The 18,907-nt window shown below is 44.2% G+C and overlaps 2 protein-coding genes across 2 annotated transcripts; one reads left to right on the top strand and one right to left on the bottom strand.

Annotated features, from left to right (window-relative positions):
* Window positions 1-1,884: 1,884 nt before the first annotated feature.
* Window positions 1,885-14,187, top strand: LOC306740477 (endophilin-B2-like; the record flags this gene model as incomplete). Its single annotated transcript, XM_079222635.1, has 13 exons — window positions 1,885-1,941; window positions 2,117-2,258; window positions 3,088-3,216; window positions 3,307-3,440; window positions 3,614-3,706; window positions 3,842-3,925; window positions 4,029-4,052; window positions 4,305-4,394; window positions 4,737-4,837; window positions 6,897-7,160; window positions 12,265-12,386; window positions 13,187-13,764; window positions 14,140-14,187. 13 exons carry the CDS (start codon window positions 1,885-1,887, stop codon window positions 14,185-14,187), a joined length of 1,866 nt encoding a protein of 621 aa, XP_079078761.1.
* A 1,895-nt stretch (window positions 14,188-16,082) lies between these two features.
* On the bottom strand, window positions 16,083-17,438 carry slc35g2a (solute carrier family 35 member G2a; the record flags this gene model as incomplete). Its single annotated transcript, XM_079223599.1, has 1 exon — window positions 16,083-17,438. The coding sequence occupies one exon, from the start codon at window positions 17,436-17,438 to the stop codon at window positions 16,083-16,085; it is 1,356 nt and encodes a 451-aa protein (XP_079079725.1).
* Between the last annotated feature and the right edge of the window lie 1,469 nt (window positions 17,439-18,907).

Genomic DNA, 18,907 nt, shown 5'->3' with positions numbered 1-18,907 from the left:
TCGTGATTGTTTGCTAAAGAGCTCTTTTTTTTGTTTTGTTCTAGCACTATCATTAAGTTTCCTGTTTTCTGGAAACAAAAGATTGTTGTTGCATTGCTGTACATTCTCTTGTAATAAAAAGACGTGTTTGCAGATGTGACTTTGTAGGCGAGTGTGTGTGTGTGTGTGTGTGTGTGTGTGTGTGTGTGTGTGTGTGTGTGTGTGTGTGTGTGTGTGTGTGTGTGTGTGTGTGTGTGTGTGTGTGTGTGTGTGTGTGTAAGTAGTGTGTCTTCTAATCTCTTAACCCTCCTGAGACTCTTTAGCAGTGAGATTGTTGTAATCCGCTCTGTCTATGTGTGTTTCTTTCCTCTTGCACATGCCCAATGGTCTAGTCAGCTGAGAGGATCACCAATTAGAGCAAATGGTTTGCTCTTGAAAGCCCAAAGGAGCTGAAGAAGACTGGTTGAGGATATCATCGGCAATGTAAAATATGTGGAATTTCTTTAAGTGAGCAAGCTTTTTGTTGTCCAGTCATGAGTTCAGACATTCAACATGTCACTGTATTTTTGGTCATTATTTTCCTAATTTTTGTCAATGCCTGGCTGTACTTTCAGACTTCTTTTGGATAGAAGTCTTTAACATTGATTCACATGAAGATGAGCTTTCCAAACCAGCACTGGATATGGACCGTTTTTAATGATGTCAACGAGTGACTTTTTGTCTTTTTACATTATGGCAAGATCATATTTGGAGCTGCTCCTGGGGGAAAACAAGTTGCATTTCGCAAATAAATTGCTTGTTTCTTTTTCTGTACATTTAATCGTTGAGTGGCGTCGGCGTGTAGAGATTATGCTTTTATTCTGAAACTCCAAACCGGATGTCTGGGGTGTTCGACCATAAAGATATCGGAGAGGTTTTCTATCAGATTATCATTATTTTCCACCCAGTTTTAAGACTGCACGCAAAAGTCCACACGTTCCACTTTTAAACAGCTAGTTTGCTGTTAAACGCACGTTTATTTGACAATAATCAAGACGTGGTTGAGCGAGCGTTTACGACCGCAAATTCAAAGTCCCAACAAGGTAGACGGAGATGACGGTAACGGTGCACGTACATTCCGCTACACCAGTGGTTCTTAACCTAGGTTCGATCGAACCCCAGGGGTTCGGTGAGTCACACTCAAGGGTTCGGCAGGGGTCAAGACACACAGTATAGCCCGGTTCACACTAGCAATGTCGGGCCGCAACGCACAATTTTTCTTCTTTTCGTCACATTGATTTGCAGCAAACATTAATTGAGTTATGTTTTTGTGTGAAATTTTGTTTTGTTGATTTTGTTCTTTGAACACAGTGATTTTGTGTGCAGCTGATGCATAGTTCATTTTGTGCACTAACAAAATATATACCTATGTTTTGAAGAAATCATATTTTATTTTTCCAATTACGAAGGGTTCGGTGAATGCACTGCTGAAGCTTGCAGGGTTCAGTACCTCCAATAAGGTTAAGAACCACTGCGCTACTCGATCAAAATAAATTGAAAAAGGGACCACTCTCGTTGGCGAAACGTTAATGAAGGGTCCCGAACCGAGGCTGTGAAGCAGTCGACCCGTTGAGAGCAAAGCCCTCAGTATGTCTGGACAGGAGGATAAACTGCCAACAAACGCGGGCAGGTGCTGCGCGCACTTGCGTCGTCTTCTTTCGCCTTCATGTGCTCGTGCTGGGCGGCGTTAAACGGACCGTAAATCAGGCTCGAGGTTAACCGTTGAGGTTTGAGTCCATGAGTTGGCTGGCTGGCAGCTGTTGGTCTCCGGGCTTTTTTTTATAGCCGACGGTAGCTTTCGGACCGCGAACGTTCTGGCGCGCGACCACCGAGGGCAGGGCGCGCGACCTTGGGAGGCTGCCTGACATGGATTTAACGCGGTTGGCGGTGGACGCTGGTCAGTTCATCAACCGGGCTGTTCAGGTAAACAAAACGAACAAAAAAAACGTGAGAATTTACATGAGCTAAACGTAAATAAATAACCTGCTTATATCAACTGTTCGGAGGCGATAATGTCCGCCTAAAGGACATTATTGGGACCGTCTTTAAAAGGTGTGAGGCGCGTAGTGAGTTGTGTTAATCTGTGGTTCCGGTCCAGTACACGGAGGAGAGTCTCGGTCATGCGGAGAAGACGGACCTGGAACCCGGGCTGGAGGAGCTCTTCGTCCGGGCAGACGCCACCAAGACCTGGTCCGACCAGATGATCTCCCAGACGGAGGTTTTACTGCAACCCAATTCCGGTGAGAGAATTTATTTTTGTTTTATATTATTGTATTACGTAGTTACGTCTTTGTTATTAAATCCATTGCATTGACCTCTTGCAAATCCATTGCATTGACCTCTTGCAAATATATATATGTATATATATATATATATATATATATGTATATATATATATATATATATATATATATACATATATATATATATATATATATATACATATATATATATATATATATTGTCAGAAAGCCTGTTTTTTCTGGAAATAAATGATATCCCAGTATTTATGTATGCTAATTAAATGTGTGACAGGTGATAGGAACTTCTTAATAACCTCTTTACCTCTATGAACCAGTATCTGATCTGTATTTGCCCTCCCACAATATATACTGTACATCGATGCTCTTCTGGTTGCTTTCACTGCAATTAGCCTGTTCAGATGAATAGGCATGTGTATTATTTTGTTTCCAATTACCTCGGCTAATGGAATTGGTTGTGGTTTGTCAGGTAAGGGTGTACCATGCAGCTGCCAGAAATAATACTCTCGTATGTTTATTCAGCATCAAGGATGTATTTGCACATCATCTATCGATCGAGGGCTTTTAGTCTCGCCGCAGAATAATTTCTTGTTTACCTTTTAGGTACGGGCTAATAAAGAAAAAAAAGCAGCAGTTTGTAAGCAGCTGCCTTCTGTTTTTGTTTCACATTGTTTTATAAGATATCAGTTTTCAATGCTTGTCCGAGTGGAATACAGTATCAATTACACACAGGAGGTTAGGCAGCCTATTTAGTGGCAGGTTAATGGCCTTGGAGCTTTAATATAGTGTTCTGATCCCTGCTGAACAGGAGCGCGAATGGAGGACCGTCTGTATGAGCATCTGGAATGGAGCGTCCCCCCTCGGCCTCGTGCACACGAGGTACTGGGAGACCAAATGGTCCAGGCTGGGCTGGAGATGGGGTCCAACACACCCTATGGTGAGTACACATAAACGTGGACAATGTCGATCTGAATAATCAGTAAATACTTCTCAGTGTGTACTGATGAAAGTGTGTTTTTCTGTTCAGGAACGGCACTGCTCTGCTGTGGAGAGGCTCAGAAGCAGCTCGGCAAGGCGGAGAGGAAGTTCGTCCAAAGCACTAACATCCACTTTCTCACCCCTCTGAGGAGCTTCACCGAGGGGGAATACGGAGCCATGCAGGTAACACACACACAAACACAGACACACACACCCGTCACTGTGGCACAGCGTGTCACATTCTCACTAATTGCCTCTTGAATGTCTTTCTTTGTTCTTTTGTTCATGCTCAGTTTATACATAGTCTGTATACTTAACATAGCTTTCACAAAGTGTGTGTGTTTGTTTGTTCATAGGATGAATGCAAGATGTTGGTAAATAAGCGTTTGGACTTGGACATAGCTAAAACCAGACTGAGAAAAGCACATGAAGCCGAGCGAGAGGGCAGAGTGAGTCACAATGTCTGGCCTTCACTCATCACTTTTAAAACGTCGCTTTTAAAATAAATATCAGTTTTCTTCAATACATTCATCACAAGGGGATCAATAACACATATTTAGTTCTTCCTGCTTTCTCTTTGTCAGAGCCTGAATGCAAACCCGCTGGAAGACGACTACTTGTCTCACGTCTCTTACATGTTCAGCTTCCTGCGGGTTAAATGGCTGAAGGTCAGTGACGTTAAAGGGACGTGAACATGACAGATGCAACTGAAGTTGCTGTTTGGTCACTGAGTAAGTCACTTTTCCTCTTCTGTCCCTCTCATCCAATCAGATGTGGGCTCAGGAAATCTCTCAGGTAAGTGCATGTTTATCGTTGAATTCACACAGAATCTGATATCAACATTTTAAATGTTTCATGCTGTAATAGAGGGAGACAATTTTAACAATGCTGCCAGTGTTATAATTGCTTTCGGGCGCTGTTAGTTGCAGGAGCAATTTCCTTTCTATTGTTAAACTCATCCAGACTTCTGGGATTAGTTTTTTTGTGATAAAGCTTGACATAATTAGGTGTGTGCGTGTGCGTGTGCGTGCGTGTGTGCGTGTGTAGGCAGAGATGGAGCAGAGGATCTGTCAGAGTCTGTTCGATCGACAGTCAGAAATTACAAGACGAGTTGTTGAAGGAATCGGCAACACTCACGTATGTGTACACAAACACGCACAGAAAGAGTATAAGATTCAGTCCTATCTCTCATGCTTGGTATAGTATGTGGATTTAGTTATCATTAGGACGAACTGTAAACACACACACAATGAAATATCCCATGCCCAGCAAAACTCGATTGTTTACTGTATAAAAAACGTTAATGTAATACATATTTTTCTATAGTTTGTCATTCAATATCTCCTCAAAATTACAGTTTATCAATTGTTTTTATTTGACTATTTTGAGTTTTTTATATTTTTACTTTTGAATGAAAGCTGTTTATATTGTTCCATCTGTCTTGTGTTTTATGTGTCTTGTATGTTGTTGTTTTTTCAGACCAACCACATGCGGAGCCTGACTGACTTTGTGGAAGGTCAGGCCTGTTACTTCGACCAGTGTCACCAACACGCTCAGGAGCTTCAGAAGCAGCTGGCCAGGTCTGTATGCCAGCTTTACATAATAGATTATATAGACTAAATCTAAATGGAAATCAAATAACGCATGGAAGTCCCAAAAACCAAAGCAGCTCTGGGAACAAAACGCAGCCAAATCAGCACACAGCCACACAACTTAACACCACGCACCTGCTGCTACATACAACGCCATTCAAACATTTTTAACAAAATAATCTTATTGGACGAACCCCCGTTTGGTTTGACTTGGCTCACAGAAAAGAGGAGACTCATCATGTCAAAGTTTAACAAAAGAAACTTTGCTTTAACCTAAAAGACCAAATTAGAATGAAACGTTAACCCTGTGGAGTCTGGAAATCAGTGCAATCTGTGATGTGCGTGCGGATGTTGTAAAGATGCAGGAAAGAAAACATGAAGATTAAGCGACATACTCAACCAAACGAAATGGTAGAAAATGTGAGAACCTCAGCAGCAGCTTGACCGACAGAGAGGGAGACGGCTGGCAGCAGCCCGGCTCTGATTGTAACTGGTTGGACTCGATGACGTGGCCTGTCAAGAGTTGGGAAAATAAAGACTTTGACCGCATGTTACAATGCCTGCAGTTTGCCTCAGTGATTCATACTCGTCATCAAACTATATTATTAGCTGGCATACACATATGACAGTGATTCCGCCAGAGAGGCTGTACAATTTGCTATTACTCACCAGCACTGCAGCCCCCGTCTGTTTCTTTTACATTACATTTAGCTGACGCTTTTATCCAAAGCAACTTACAATAAGTGCGTTCAACCATGAGTACAAACTCAGAACAACAAGAATCAAAGTACAATTTATTCAAGAAAGCCAAACTACAAAGTGCTATAACTAAGTGCCATTTAAGTGCTGCTGAAGTGCTACTTTCTTTATTAAATTATAGTCGGAAAAGATGTGTTTTTTTTGTGGCGGAAGATGTAGAGACTTTCTGCTGTCCTGATGTCAATGCGGAGCTCATTCCACAATTGAGGAACCAGGACAGCAAAATGTTGTGACTTTTACACCTTCACAAGGATTATTTCTTACTAATGTGTAACAGTTTTAGCTCCAAATTAATGTCAGACATCTCAACAGAGAAGTTGCTGGCTCACGATGGCGAAACAAAGTGAAAATGCTTACTTTAATTTAAGTACCAGCAGTGTTTCCCCCACCGTTATAATAGGGGGGCGGGGCGCCCCCTTGTAATTTTATCGATAGCGCCAGAGCACAAGTCGTCATTTAAGATTCTCTTTCCTATAGAACAGGTCTACACCTTGTTCTGTTATAAACAAACTAAACGGCCGTATTTTATTTATATTATCCACACGACAGCTTGTCATTTCTGTCTCTACCTACATGGTCGCGTTAACACTTCTCTGATCTCTGTATCGCGCATGCTGGAGTTCTGCCCCGATGGGCACAGACACGTGGGTTACGTAGGTTACGCATGCGCGACTCACCGATTTTTGGCTCTTTGCCAGAAGTCTCTGTGACGTCGTCCTTTCTGCTGCTGCGTGTCTCAAAACAGAATACAGATCTCAGCTCAATGTTGAGCATGAATTGTATCAAATCTACAACCCCGTTTTAAAAGATGTGTAGAGGAAAGCAGCTCACTGCAGCCAATAATACTGATTCAACTTGATGGCTGACACATATCTGCACTCGTTCTGTTTGGTTTGGCAAAAAAAATAATCGTTTATTGATTTTCACAACGAGCTATTTAGTAGTAACTAAACATTAGTGATTTTTTGCACAGATAGAACTCGTCGTCGTCATCCCCTGAAGCTGTAAACCTAGGGGAAACACTGACCAGTATTGCTTATACTGCAACAGGAAATAATCTGGGATAGATTTGGAATTTTAATTAAAAGTTTTCACACAGCAATAAGCTGCAATTGCTGTCTGCTAAAAACATGCACCTCCAACAATGTGGATTTGTATCAAGTGTTCTATGACCCAGTTTACCAACAATCCCAGTGTCTGGTCTCACAAAAAAAACGCCAGACTTTAGAAAACACATTTCATGCAAATATTATTTCTGACTCTGTTATCATTGTTCTTCTCCTCGCAGCATTCCAGCAGTCCTCTGCTCCAACAACTGGCAATCGGCAATTAGTACCGACGTTAATCGGCCGTCCACAAGCAACTGTGTTGCCAATCCGGTCCCCATCGTTGTCCACCAAATTCCAGACTTCGACCAGGACTCATGGACTTCTTCAAATCCACTCGCCGCAACTGAAAAAAAAACAGATTCCTCTGTGACCACACAGCCAAATAGCAACAACAACAACAACAACAACACATGCTTCTCTGATGAGCAATTAACCAGCCACTGGTCAGTGGCCAATCAAGGACTTGGTCGTGTTTGGACATCAAATTCGGGTCAGATATCCGTACTCGGCAGAACAGCAAGCACACAAATCAACGGAGCGACTGCTGCAATATCCAATCAGACAACAGCAACAGCAACAACAACTTCCCCACCTTCTGAACTCAGTGGAGGCGAGTCTCAGACAGCAAATTCAGTAGCTAGTGGCACCATAACGAGCGATACCATGGCTATTGAGATTTTGAAAACCGATGGGATGGCCGCTGAGCCCCAAACAACCAATGACATCATAAGTGAGTCATCGTCAGCAGCCAATCAGGACGGGGTTCAGTAGATGTAAATGTGGGATGTATGACACCTGGCGGAAATCATGTCAGCTGACTTAGACATGTGGTGGTTGGCATTGTCGATACAAGGATTGTAAAAGAACAGTTACACAATCATTATAACATTCGGTACGGTGTTTAAATAAAAACACTTTTTAATTAATCCTATAGGGAAGATGATGTGAAGTGGTTGTAAAAGTGCTTATTGATTTAGTGCCACAATCATTTTAGCCTTCAACAATATTCATTTATTCTTCATGTTGTATGGAAATGATGGCTGTTGTGTATCAGTCCCCTCTTGTGGCAATGGGTGTAATATTTCCTGACACACTGTTATAGATTTGCAATTGATTGTGAAAAGTATTTTTTCCCAGTCTGTAAAACTAAATCCTCCTTCTGCTAAATGAGAGAACTAATGAAGCTTTGTGCCAAGTGTGTGTTTAAGTGTCGCTGTGAAAACACCAGTTCATGTGTGCGTGTCCCTGTGTGTTTGTGTCCGTCAGTGACCCATGTGCACACTGTCGGCATGTGTGTGTGTGTGTGTGTGTGTGTGTGTGTGTGTGTGTGTGTGTGTGTGTGTGTGTGTGTGTGTGTGTGTGTGTGTGTGTGTGTGTGTGTGTGTGTGTGTGTGAGTGAGAGTGAGAGTGAGACTCTGCCACCTCTAGACTTGCATTAATGCAAATTTAGGTAATTTTCCATTTGAAACGTGTTTTTTGCTACATGTGTTTGGGAGTCCAGCGAGGTGCCAAAACACCATGCTCAACTGGACCTTTATGCCGTATAGCATGGTATGAAATATGTATGTCTCCTCATATACGCACTGGGTGTTTCCCCCTGCACGGTCACTTCTACCCTATTAAAGCCCCCACTAGGTGAAATGGGTAGAAAGTCTCTTACGTCCAGATGTTGTTAATTTTCTTCGCGAGGGCAGCCCTGTTCTACTGTGGTGTGGGTCCACTCAGGGGACCCTGGATGGAAACACGCACATTAGCACTGACCCTTTTGATGAAATAACCAACTCTTTGCTCCACGCTTTTGTGTGTGTGTGTGTGGGGGGGGGGGGGGATAGCTACAGTATTCACAATTATTAAAGTGCGCATCCACGCAGTCGTAAGTCAGTCGCATGTTCTCCAGTGAGCTGATGTCAGCGTGAGGTTTGATTTGTGTGTCGAAGAGGTGGAAATAAAATATGCATAGAGTGATGTCATGTCTATCCAAATCAAGTGTGGATCTTTGTTCTCCTGTCGAGGTGTTTCTGTTGTTTTCCTCGTTAAACCAACGTACTTTCTCACATCATTCACACACACAAACACTTCCAGGTTGAGGTCTTGATCAGACCTCCCAGACCTAGTCTGGTAATATTTAAAAACCACGCTGACGCACCGTGACGCTTGGCTTGCTTCACTGATTGCTGTATTGTTAATTGTACTGAGAGGATAATTAGGTCAGGTGGTGCAACCTCAGGACACTAACCAAAGTGCATGCGTCTCAATTTGCTTCCCATATCTTCACCGCTTTTCCTGTCTGGGGCTGTGCAAACAGATTAGATCGATCAAGCGCAGGTTATGTGATATTGACCGGAGTGCAGTCCGGAGGCCCGTGGCTCAATAACGCCATAAACACTTCTATTGCACCACTATTTCAGCTCCCCTATTTCAGCTCCACGTTTTCGAGGCGCCTCACAGGAAGCGCAGCCGGAGCTCAGAAGACAGATTAGATAGTGTTTCGTTCCTGTTTTACTCTGACTCAAGCAAACAGGAATAGATTCTCCTCAATCTGTCCCCAGCTCCTTGTGAGTGCGTTTCCACCACACTGATACACAGCAAGTCCCTGCTATGTTTCCTAATTATTGTTATAATTTCCGGAGACAGCAGCTCTCTCTCTGGTCTTTTCTGGATGTCGTGCTCTTGTGTGATACAGGAAAGAAACTGTGCTGTAGATCTGGTTGACTTGAGTGTGTTATGAAAGCAGATAAAGGGAATTGGGATGTTTGTAATTATGTTTGTGCCTCTCAGGTAGCAGAAAAAACTGAGCCAGACACAGATTATGTTTCTATGTATAGGTGCTATATTATTTTGTATTTCATTTAACCAGGTAAATTCCAGTGAGGTTAGATACCTCCTTTGAACAACAGGGTAGCACAACATAAGCACAAACCCAGGCAACAGATTAAACAATTCTGCCAGAAATATGTCAACAAATAGAATACAAATTACCTTGATATTTGTAACCAATTTTCCTCCTGAGCTTTAACAACGACCACAATGTCTCCAGGCGTCCTTTTAGGATGAGAAAACAACATAAGATTGTATTTAACTGCATGTTACACATGTTTGACTTGAATAATAAGGGGAACTAAAAGTGGGCCAAGCACAGAGTCTTGAGGTACTCCATTTAGTTAATCAGTTTAAACTGTGCTTATTGACTTTGACACATTCAGTCCTACCTGAGGGGTAATTACTGAACCAGCAGTACGTGGTTCACAGTATCGAAGGCTTTTCTTAGCCCAGGTATCTTGTGTTTTGAATCTTGACTGTGTCTCGCTGCACGGTTTTTAGTACAGCAGTAAGCTATAACGTAACCATCACTTAATTATAAGTCTTCTCTATCCTTACAAGGGCTCTATTGTTTTACTGTTTTCCAATCACATCTCCATGGTTTCCTCCCCTCCCCCATCTACATATTGGGTATAAAAAGGAGAATCCACCCATGTTCTCATAAAACTGGCTTGTGTTGGCCAACTTTACTGTGTTAGTGTTAAAATGCGGTTCATTCATAAGTAAAGTCCTGTTGCTGTTTTATATTTTAGACTACGAAGCTCTGCTGACAACACCCACTGTCTCAGTTTCCCGAACATCTCTGGTTTCACTAAAACAAACCAGACCACCGGATCTGTTCTCCTCTAATTCTTTCCGATCTGAGGCACGAGGAACACTCCTCAAATCCAACTTTTGTCGCGTGTCTCTCTGTCTTTTCCCTTTTCCATCTTCCACTCTGCTCTGTTTTCAGCCAATCCTTCATCAATCATCACTCTTTCTCACTGCCAGCTGGGAGTGCTTTGTGTGACAGCTAAACTGTGTGGTGTTGCAGGTGGGGGGTGGTATACGTCTAGTGGCTGCTGATGAATGCAACTCTTTTTTTTGGAGTCATATGAAATATGACCTTTAGAGAGAGAAAAAGATAACACCAACTGTTTCTGACATGCAGAAACTGACTTGTAAAAACCTGCGAGTTCTATTATATACAGGTATTGCTTTCCTGAGGGGCTCATAGTTGTTTCATTTAATGGAAGTGGGCCAAGGAAATGCACACACTCATGCCCACAGTGAGGCATTTTTGATGCAACGAGGAAAGGAAAAAGTATACAAATTTCCTCTGTCCCTCTCCACCTTTCCTCGCCAACTCTCCTTTTCTCTCTCTGTCCATGTCTTCCTCTGCAGATTCTCTCTTTTCCTGAGATAAACCTGCCAGCTTCCACCCCAAATGAGTCTCTCTGCTCCTATTACAAGCTGCCAAACAGAGCAAATCATACTGGCAGACTTGCTGGTGGAGCTCTGTCTGGAAGTCTGCGGAGAGTCGAGAGGTCAAGGTTTTTCCTCTGACTTTGACTTGTCACACTTCTGCTGCTTAACCCTAACACCTGTTCACTACCGCCCTCTGTCTGTAAGAATAAGGTCATTCGGCCTTCACGGATACTTCTAATTTGTCCTTTTGGGATGTTTAAGACAGGGTAACCAGGCAACAAAATACAATTGTAGACGGAGAGAGGCAAATTTTGCAGCGTTGCTTAGCAACAAGATGTCATTTTGAAGCGGTAAAAAACAGTCATTGCGATCTTAAAATATAATCCAGATTCTGCAATGCTGCAATTTATTTTGGTTAAAGGATTTGGTGTTGTTTCACCGAGCAGGGAGGGACTCTGACTCATCAGAGAGAGAGAGAGAGAGAGAGAGAGAGAGAGAGAGAGACTATGTCCTACAGAAAACTTTGCTATTGTATACAACTACTTACATTTTCACTCTATTCAAATTTGATTTTTTAAATCTCATTTTATACAATTTGTGTCGCTATATCTGTATGTCGTGCAATCCTCTATTGTTAATGACAATAAAGCTGAAACATGACAGATTGTAAAGTTCAAATTCAATGATGTAGAGACAAAGACATTCAGACATTTAAGAAGAATATTTATAAAATATAGGTTGAGAATCAAAATACATAAGTGAGTCTTCATAACTGCAGCTGAACAGCAGCCACATGGGACAGTTACGGTATAATGCTCAAACTTACTGTAACAGTACAAGTTTAAAAGAGTCATTAAGTAAAAAAACTGCCCCAGTTATAGTTATACATCAATATAAATCTTACAATATCTGAACAATGTCTATCTTGCAGCAATATATAACGCAAGCCGTAGTTCTTTTAAGCAACTGAAACTGTTTTCCCGTCTTTTTACCATAGTTTTCCCCGCGCCCTCTCTTTCCTCATCATGCCCCCTATTTCCCACTCAGTTTGACTTTTGACATATTACCTCCACTGAAGCATTACTCACCCAAGCTCCACCGCACCCCCCACCTCTGTCCCACCCTCCTCAGCCTCCCTCCTTCTTCCCTTGTGCTGGGTTTATAAGCCAGCGCCTGCAACAGTTGGCTCAGTGTGAAGAACTTTAAATATAGTGAAGGGGCAGCAGCTGAAAAACTGGGTCAACAACACAAAACTTTCATGATATATATATATATTTTTTAAAGGCGACACATTCAGAGCTTCATCATGCATGTGTTCAGGATCTGGCGTGTGCTGTGTGTGCTTGGCTTCGTGGGTGCATCCTCGTGTGTGAATGAGCTTGAGTATGAAGGGAACTTCGCGGACAACTACGAAAACGAGGTCTCTCAAGACCAGCAGGAGGGTGAGTTATGTTTATTGCTCCTTTTGTCTCTTTTATTCCCTGCTTGTTTGAACAGAAGGCTCTTTGTGAAGGATTTTCTCTCAGCTGCCAATAAAATAAATCTTATTTGCTTTAATTAAGAGTTCATCGTCACACTTTGATTTATTAGTTTTAGAGGGTGAGCAAAAGTGTCCCACAGGGGTCTATTCTTGGTCCACTTCTATTAACAATACACATAAAACATCTCTGCAAGTCAATGTAATTATATCTTCATGCAGATAACAGCATCTTAAACAGTCATCGAAGGGACTTTGCATCGTACATTATTTATGTAAAACCCTCTACTGGAAATCTCTGCTCTCTCTCATCACATTACAATAGATTAAATACAGTCAGGTCACAGGTCATTTTAACTGTAGCTGTAACATATGTTCAAGCTATGGGTTTTAAATATGTGAGATGAATAACAAAACGTACATTGAAGGCTGCATGTAGCTGTTTTCTTAACGTGGAACCATTGTATTGCAAAGTAAACTTTAGGTATTAACTTACAGTTTTTGCCTGCTGGACACCAGCTTTTCTGAGAGGGAAATTACTCTAACTGCGCATAATAACTGCCATAAGCAAAGGGCAAACATGATGTTTTTTGTTCTTTTTTTATTGCACTATTGTAACTGAGAAGTGCATTACACCATAGTTACTTCATAGGTGCTGGAGAAAATAAGTGTTGTTTATACCTTTTATTTTTTTCCCTTTCCTTTATCCTTCGGTACCCAGTATTTTACATAATTGCACGACTATATAACTGTTGTTGTCAACAGGGGAAACTCCAACCACACCATGCCGGGCTGCAGATTTCTCCCGCTGGGACAAGCTTTTCATCACTCTGGAGGACTCCCACATGAGGCAGAACTTACTGCTGGAGTCTCTGGAGCAATGCTGCAGAGGAATGGTCTCTCTCAGGACCCGGGTGGACGAGCTGGCTAAGGGGTCATGCCAGCAGTGTCTCCCCAGCCTGGAGGCGGCTTGCGGGGCGCGAGCCGAGCAGGCGGATGACAGGCTGCAACGAGGCTTGCTGGAGCTCCGGAAGGAGGAAGCAGAGCGGGAGAGAAGGTTGAACTCTACGTTGCAGCAGCTTCTGCACGGTGGCCATGAGGTGAATGCCCGGCTGAAGCGGCTGGAGGAAGGGGGAGGCCACAGGGCGGCAGGCGGTGGGATGGGGCGCTGGCCGACACCGAGACCCGGAGGTTTAGGGGCGGCACTTGGCCTGGGAACGAAGCCATTCACATCTGGCCCGGAGGAGCAGGAAGTGACTTCGACGCTGGACATGACTGCAATGGAAAATGCCCTGGTTGCCATAGAAACAGAACTGCAGCAGGTTCACCTGCAGCTGAGCAGAGTGATGGAACAGGCGGGAAGGACAGAGGAGACACACAATATGCCAAGAGGCAAAAAATAATATTAGATTGACTGGGGACTTTCCAGTGATTATGATTTTGCATACTCTGTTTTTAATGGGGTTTTTTTTGTGAGCATGTTTTTGTCTAGTGACAATGAATTTAAATGTACCATACATGTTGTGGGTTTACTGTAATGAATAAAAACTAATTAATCAACCTCAACAGCCTCATGGAATGGTTTCCTCCCTCCTCCCACACGGCGGTCAACTCATTTTCAGAGCCGCATACACGTTCATGCACAAGCCCACACTTTCCTTTGTATGTGCAGCGTTTATACCGCTATATCTCAATGTTTGTGTAGTTGGTGTCTGCAGATACCGACAACCACAAGGTCTCTGGGCAGGTCCCTCCCGCTGCTTTAAGAGAGTCTGAACGCAGGGAGGCCACAACTTACGATCGCTCAGATTGTTTATGATTAATGAAACCCTGCCATAGCTATTACACTGCCGCCAGCCGTCCCTCCTGCAACCACACACACACGCACACACACACACACACACACACACACACACACACACACACACACACACACACATACACACACACACATACACACACACACACACACACACACACACACACACACACACATTGTTATGAACCACACAATGGCTGGTGTTGACTTGAGGTACTCTGTCTATCTTACAGTTTCTGTGTGATGGTCTTTGGTCCCCGAACACCTCTTCATTTATTTTTAAAGTATTTTTTTGTCTGTTTTAATAAATATAGAGAGGAAAATTCAGCGAAGGAGATAGCGGGAAGAGGGAGAGAGAGAGAAAGGTGAAAATTAAGGAATATTTAGATCCTTAACTTAAGTAAAAGCAGAAATACCGCAATGTAAAAAAAGTACTCATGCAGCCGAAAGACCCAAGTCAGGGGCATATTATGATATATTATATTATTTAATAATGATTAAGTTAAATCTGTCAAAAACTGTATATCAAATCTTAACTGGCCGAGTAACTAGTAACTATAGCTGCAGGTCAAGTAAATAAAAACAACACTCTGAAATGTAGTACAGTAAAATATAAGTACCTACTGATTGTGCTTCACTAAATGTACAAAGTTACATTCCACCACGAGGAAATAAAATAGCAACAAATAACATCTGAACCCAATGTGATTTTAATTGAGCCTTTTCTCGAATGAAAAGCCTATAAACATGGCATGAAAGGATACTTGTACCCATGTGTGTGTGTGTGTGTGTGTGTGTGTGTGTGTGTGTGTGTGTGTGTGTGTGTGTGTGTCTGTGTGTGTGTGTGTGTGTGTGTGTGTGTGTGTGTGTGCACGCCTCTTTCTTAAATATACAGCTGGGTGGAGGATTGCAGGCAAGACTTCCTCCTACATCAGTCTCATTATGGTATCCAGCATGCAAACGAACACAAACGCAAACACACACGTACACACACACGGTTGTGTTACGTCTCCATCTGTGCAGTGTGTGTGTATTTTAGTGAATGGAAGATTTGTCATGTCATTTCATGTTGCCGCATCATTAATTTTTAACAGACGAAAAAAGAGACAAAGAAGAGAAAAGGAAAGCAGGAGGAGGGTTATTGATGAGGGAAAGTAGAGGAGGAGAGGCCCAGAAAAGATGAGTGTCTGACATTTAGGTATAAGACTCGTCATAGAATAAGCCAGCTGGCCAGACACAACGCACAATACCCAGCGACCAACAGCCTCGCTTTCTTTCCCATGGCTTCCTTCTCTTTCACCTCCGTTTCATCACCTGCCATCACTCCCCCTTTCTCTCTTGCGTCTTATTTGTATGCCGATCCCATCATTTTCTCTCTCTCTTTCTCTCTCTCTCTCTCTACCAGCATTTATCTTCCCCTCATTGTTTTCCGCTCCTCTCTCGTGCCTCCCGTCTCCTGTGTTCTCGCTCGTTCGCCAGCAGGCAAATGGATGGCATCAATCCTTGGCAAACCCTCAGCGGGCTGGTAAAAGTGACTGACATTACACTCCTGTGAAATGTAGCCAATGCATTCTCTCTCTCTCTCTCTCTCTCACACACACACACACACACACACACACACACTGAAGGAGATGAGATACCGATTAGAAGATTTTAATGTCACATCACAGAGTCACTAGAACAGACAACACAATATTGGCACTTTCTCAAAAGCAAAGAGGACAATACAAAATCGATAAAGCTCTAATAAACATTTAGCTGTCTCTTATGTACACCAATCTCATGAAGGAGGGAGTCAAGGGAAGACAAGGTGTATAGGTGTGAAAAGGAGAGAAGATTTGCCTATTTGATAGGTGAGTCCAGAATCTCCTCGTACTCTTCCCGTTGGCGCCGCCCTCCCCCGCGGGCTGGTAGCAGCTTTATTGCCACCAGCCAGCCGACGCTCAGCAGGACCATCACGTTCCCGACGACCTCCGGCGCGGTGGGAGCCAGCGGCAGCACCGCCAGGTGCAGCAGCATGGCCACAGGTACCTCCAGGCTCTGAGAGGCAGAGACCAGAGCGGGGTGGAGTCGGGTGAGGGCGTGCGTCATCCCCAGGAATGCCGCTACCGAGCACGCGATCAGGCCCAGGACCAGACCCCAGGCCGGGCCGCTCGAAGGCCAGGACCAGCCCTCCTGGAGCAGAGCCAGCGAGGCCGGGGCGAGCAGGCAGCCCGTCCAGCTGACCGTGAACAAAGCTGTGCCCACTCCCACCCTCTCCTTCAGGGAACGATACCCAACTAGCGCCAACGCCATCCACAGTCCTGCAAGAGCTGAGAGAGACCAACCGAACGCACCCCTCCAGAACGCAACCGGGTCAGTCTGTGAATCCGAATTGCTCTCATCTGCTGTGGGAAGCAACACGAGCCCCAAACCGCACAGCCCTGCGGCTACGGTGATCCCGTCGGCCAATCCCAGTCTCTCCTCCAGGAGCAGGAAGGCCAGGGTCGCCGACAGCGCCGTGGTGGCCAGGCGCCAGGTGGTCGTGCCGTTTCCGGGAGAGACGAAGGTCAAGGAGGCGTAGGCGCAGCAGAGGGAGAGAGAGTAGGCCACGCCGTAACAGAGCAGACGCAGGCGGTAGCCCGGCGGTCCAAAAGGGTTCTCGCCCCTGTGCAGCGGTACAGCCACAGCGAGGAGCTGCACGATGGACCGTACTAAGAGCAGAAACAGCGGGCCCAGGCTGAAGCGTTCGGAGGCCAGGCGGGTCAAAACAATCAAACAGCCGTGCGCCAGTGCCGCGCCGAGCAGCCCCACCCAGGTGAGGCGGGACGCAGACACGGACGCCTCCCCAAAGCTGGCCAGCTGTTCCCCTACTCCTTTCCCAGACCCCTTTGGCACTCTGGCTCCCACCTCGCTCCCTTCTCCTCCCCCAGCCGTCTGAGGTCTGTTAGTCGCGTCTTTGTCTTTGGGCCCGAACAGAGTCAGGGGCCACTTCCTGTTCTCCGTCAGCTGCTTCTTGTCCGACGTCTCATCCAGGAAGGAGCCGAAGTCCTCAAAAGACGGGGCGTCGTCGTAGCCCTCATCCCCCGGTTGGGGGAAGTGTGTGTGTACTCCAGGTTGAGGGGAGTAGGGGGTGTGCGTGGCGTACTTGGCTGTGACGGTGTGAGGGTGGATCTTTACCCTCTTCTTAGAGCTGTTCAGGAGGTGAGTGGACTCCATTTTTAAACTTCAATGACGACAGACACCTGCGAAAGGGGAAAGGACACTTTAGAACCACAAACTAGATTTGTTTAACACACACTCACTCTCTCGGCTTGCTCCCTCACGGCGTCCCTCGCTAGGATACCGCTTGATATCTCATTTATCTTTAATATCCAAGATAATAATAGCAGCGACTCAAATCTTCCCATGTGCCCCTCGTGTTTGTCAGGTGAGTGAACATAAGCTCTGAACAATCAGCACTTTAATTGTTTTTTTGTTTTTTTCATGAAAGTTCACATTGAGTTCATATTAGCACCATAACGGCAGATTAACAACTCTATTATCGCGCTGTTTAGACTTCTCGGGTAACATGACCTTCAAGGGGTGTTAGGAGTCAACGTTGGCAATGGCAATTACGTAAGCAAGCGCTCATTTCTCTTTTTATCTCTCTCGGTCTCGAACAGTTTCTTTTTTCCTCTTCACTTGCCTCTCGTTACACATTCAAGCACGGACAAGAAGAAGCAGAAGTATTGTTCAGTCTGTCAAAACATTAGATCTAAAAAAAACAGGTATATGAATCCCACATCCATTTTATGTCTGGTTTAATACCTCCCCTTCGTAATCCCTTCCTCCATCTCTTTAACTTTTCCCTTTGAAGTCTGGCTCCCCGGATGAAGAACCTATAGAACCGCTGTGGCTCTCGCTCTCTGCAGCACAACAATACGACCATGCAGATGCTGCACGGCGCATTACCCGCATGCTGCATTCAGGCTGGAAAACACTCAGCAGTCCAGCGGATTCTCTGGGACTGGGGAAGACTTTTTCGACACCATAATGTTTATTATTTTAAGACAGTGCTCAGTTATTTCCCTGGAGTCACACATTGGTACTCAACGGTCATTTGGGGCGAAACACAGCAAGTGAATCACACCTTCACTTGACTTGAATTGAATTTTTATTAAATAAAGTATGTACACACTTTACTTACAAAATGTGTAGTTTGAAAATCTACAGTCAAGCAAAAACTTAAGAGACAAATATTAATAAGGCCACAAGGATTTGATCACAATATAAACTTGTATCATCATTTTCTGGAAGATCAACCAGCCATTTTGGCAGCTCTGCTATTTCCCACGTTGCTGCAGTCCTTCTGATTTGGTTGGAGCAGAGGGAGGCTGTGAGTGTGTGTCTGTGAGTGTGTGTCTAGCTACGTGGCTTTTACGCTCCCTGGAGATGTAACGTATTCCCACGAATCAACCTGAACTGCCCTGGTACAAATCACAACCGCTGGAAGGGCCCCGCTGAGTGCCACGCTGTGAGTACAAAATTGTACTTCATTCCTTCTCAAATCATCAACATGACCTGCGCTAAAATGATGAAAACATTTGTCACATTTTCACAACCTCACAGCTCGCTGAGCGAAGACAAAAAGAACCCACAGGAGGTTACACCGATGACATTTGAGAAGATCTGGACATTTACTACCG

This window comes from Taurulus bubalis, assembly GCF_910589615.1.
Source record: "Taurulus bubalis genome assembly, chromosome: 1".
Taxonomy (NCBI): domain Eukaryota; kingdom Metazoa; phylum Chordata; class Actinopteri; order Perciformes; family Cottidae; genus Taurulus; species Taurulus bubalis.
The sequence above is the reverse complement of the archived record's forward strand: the minus strand, read 5'-3'. Positions and strand labels throughout refer to the sequence as shown.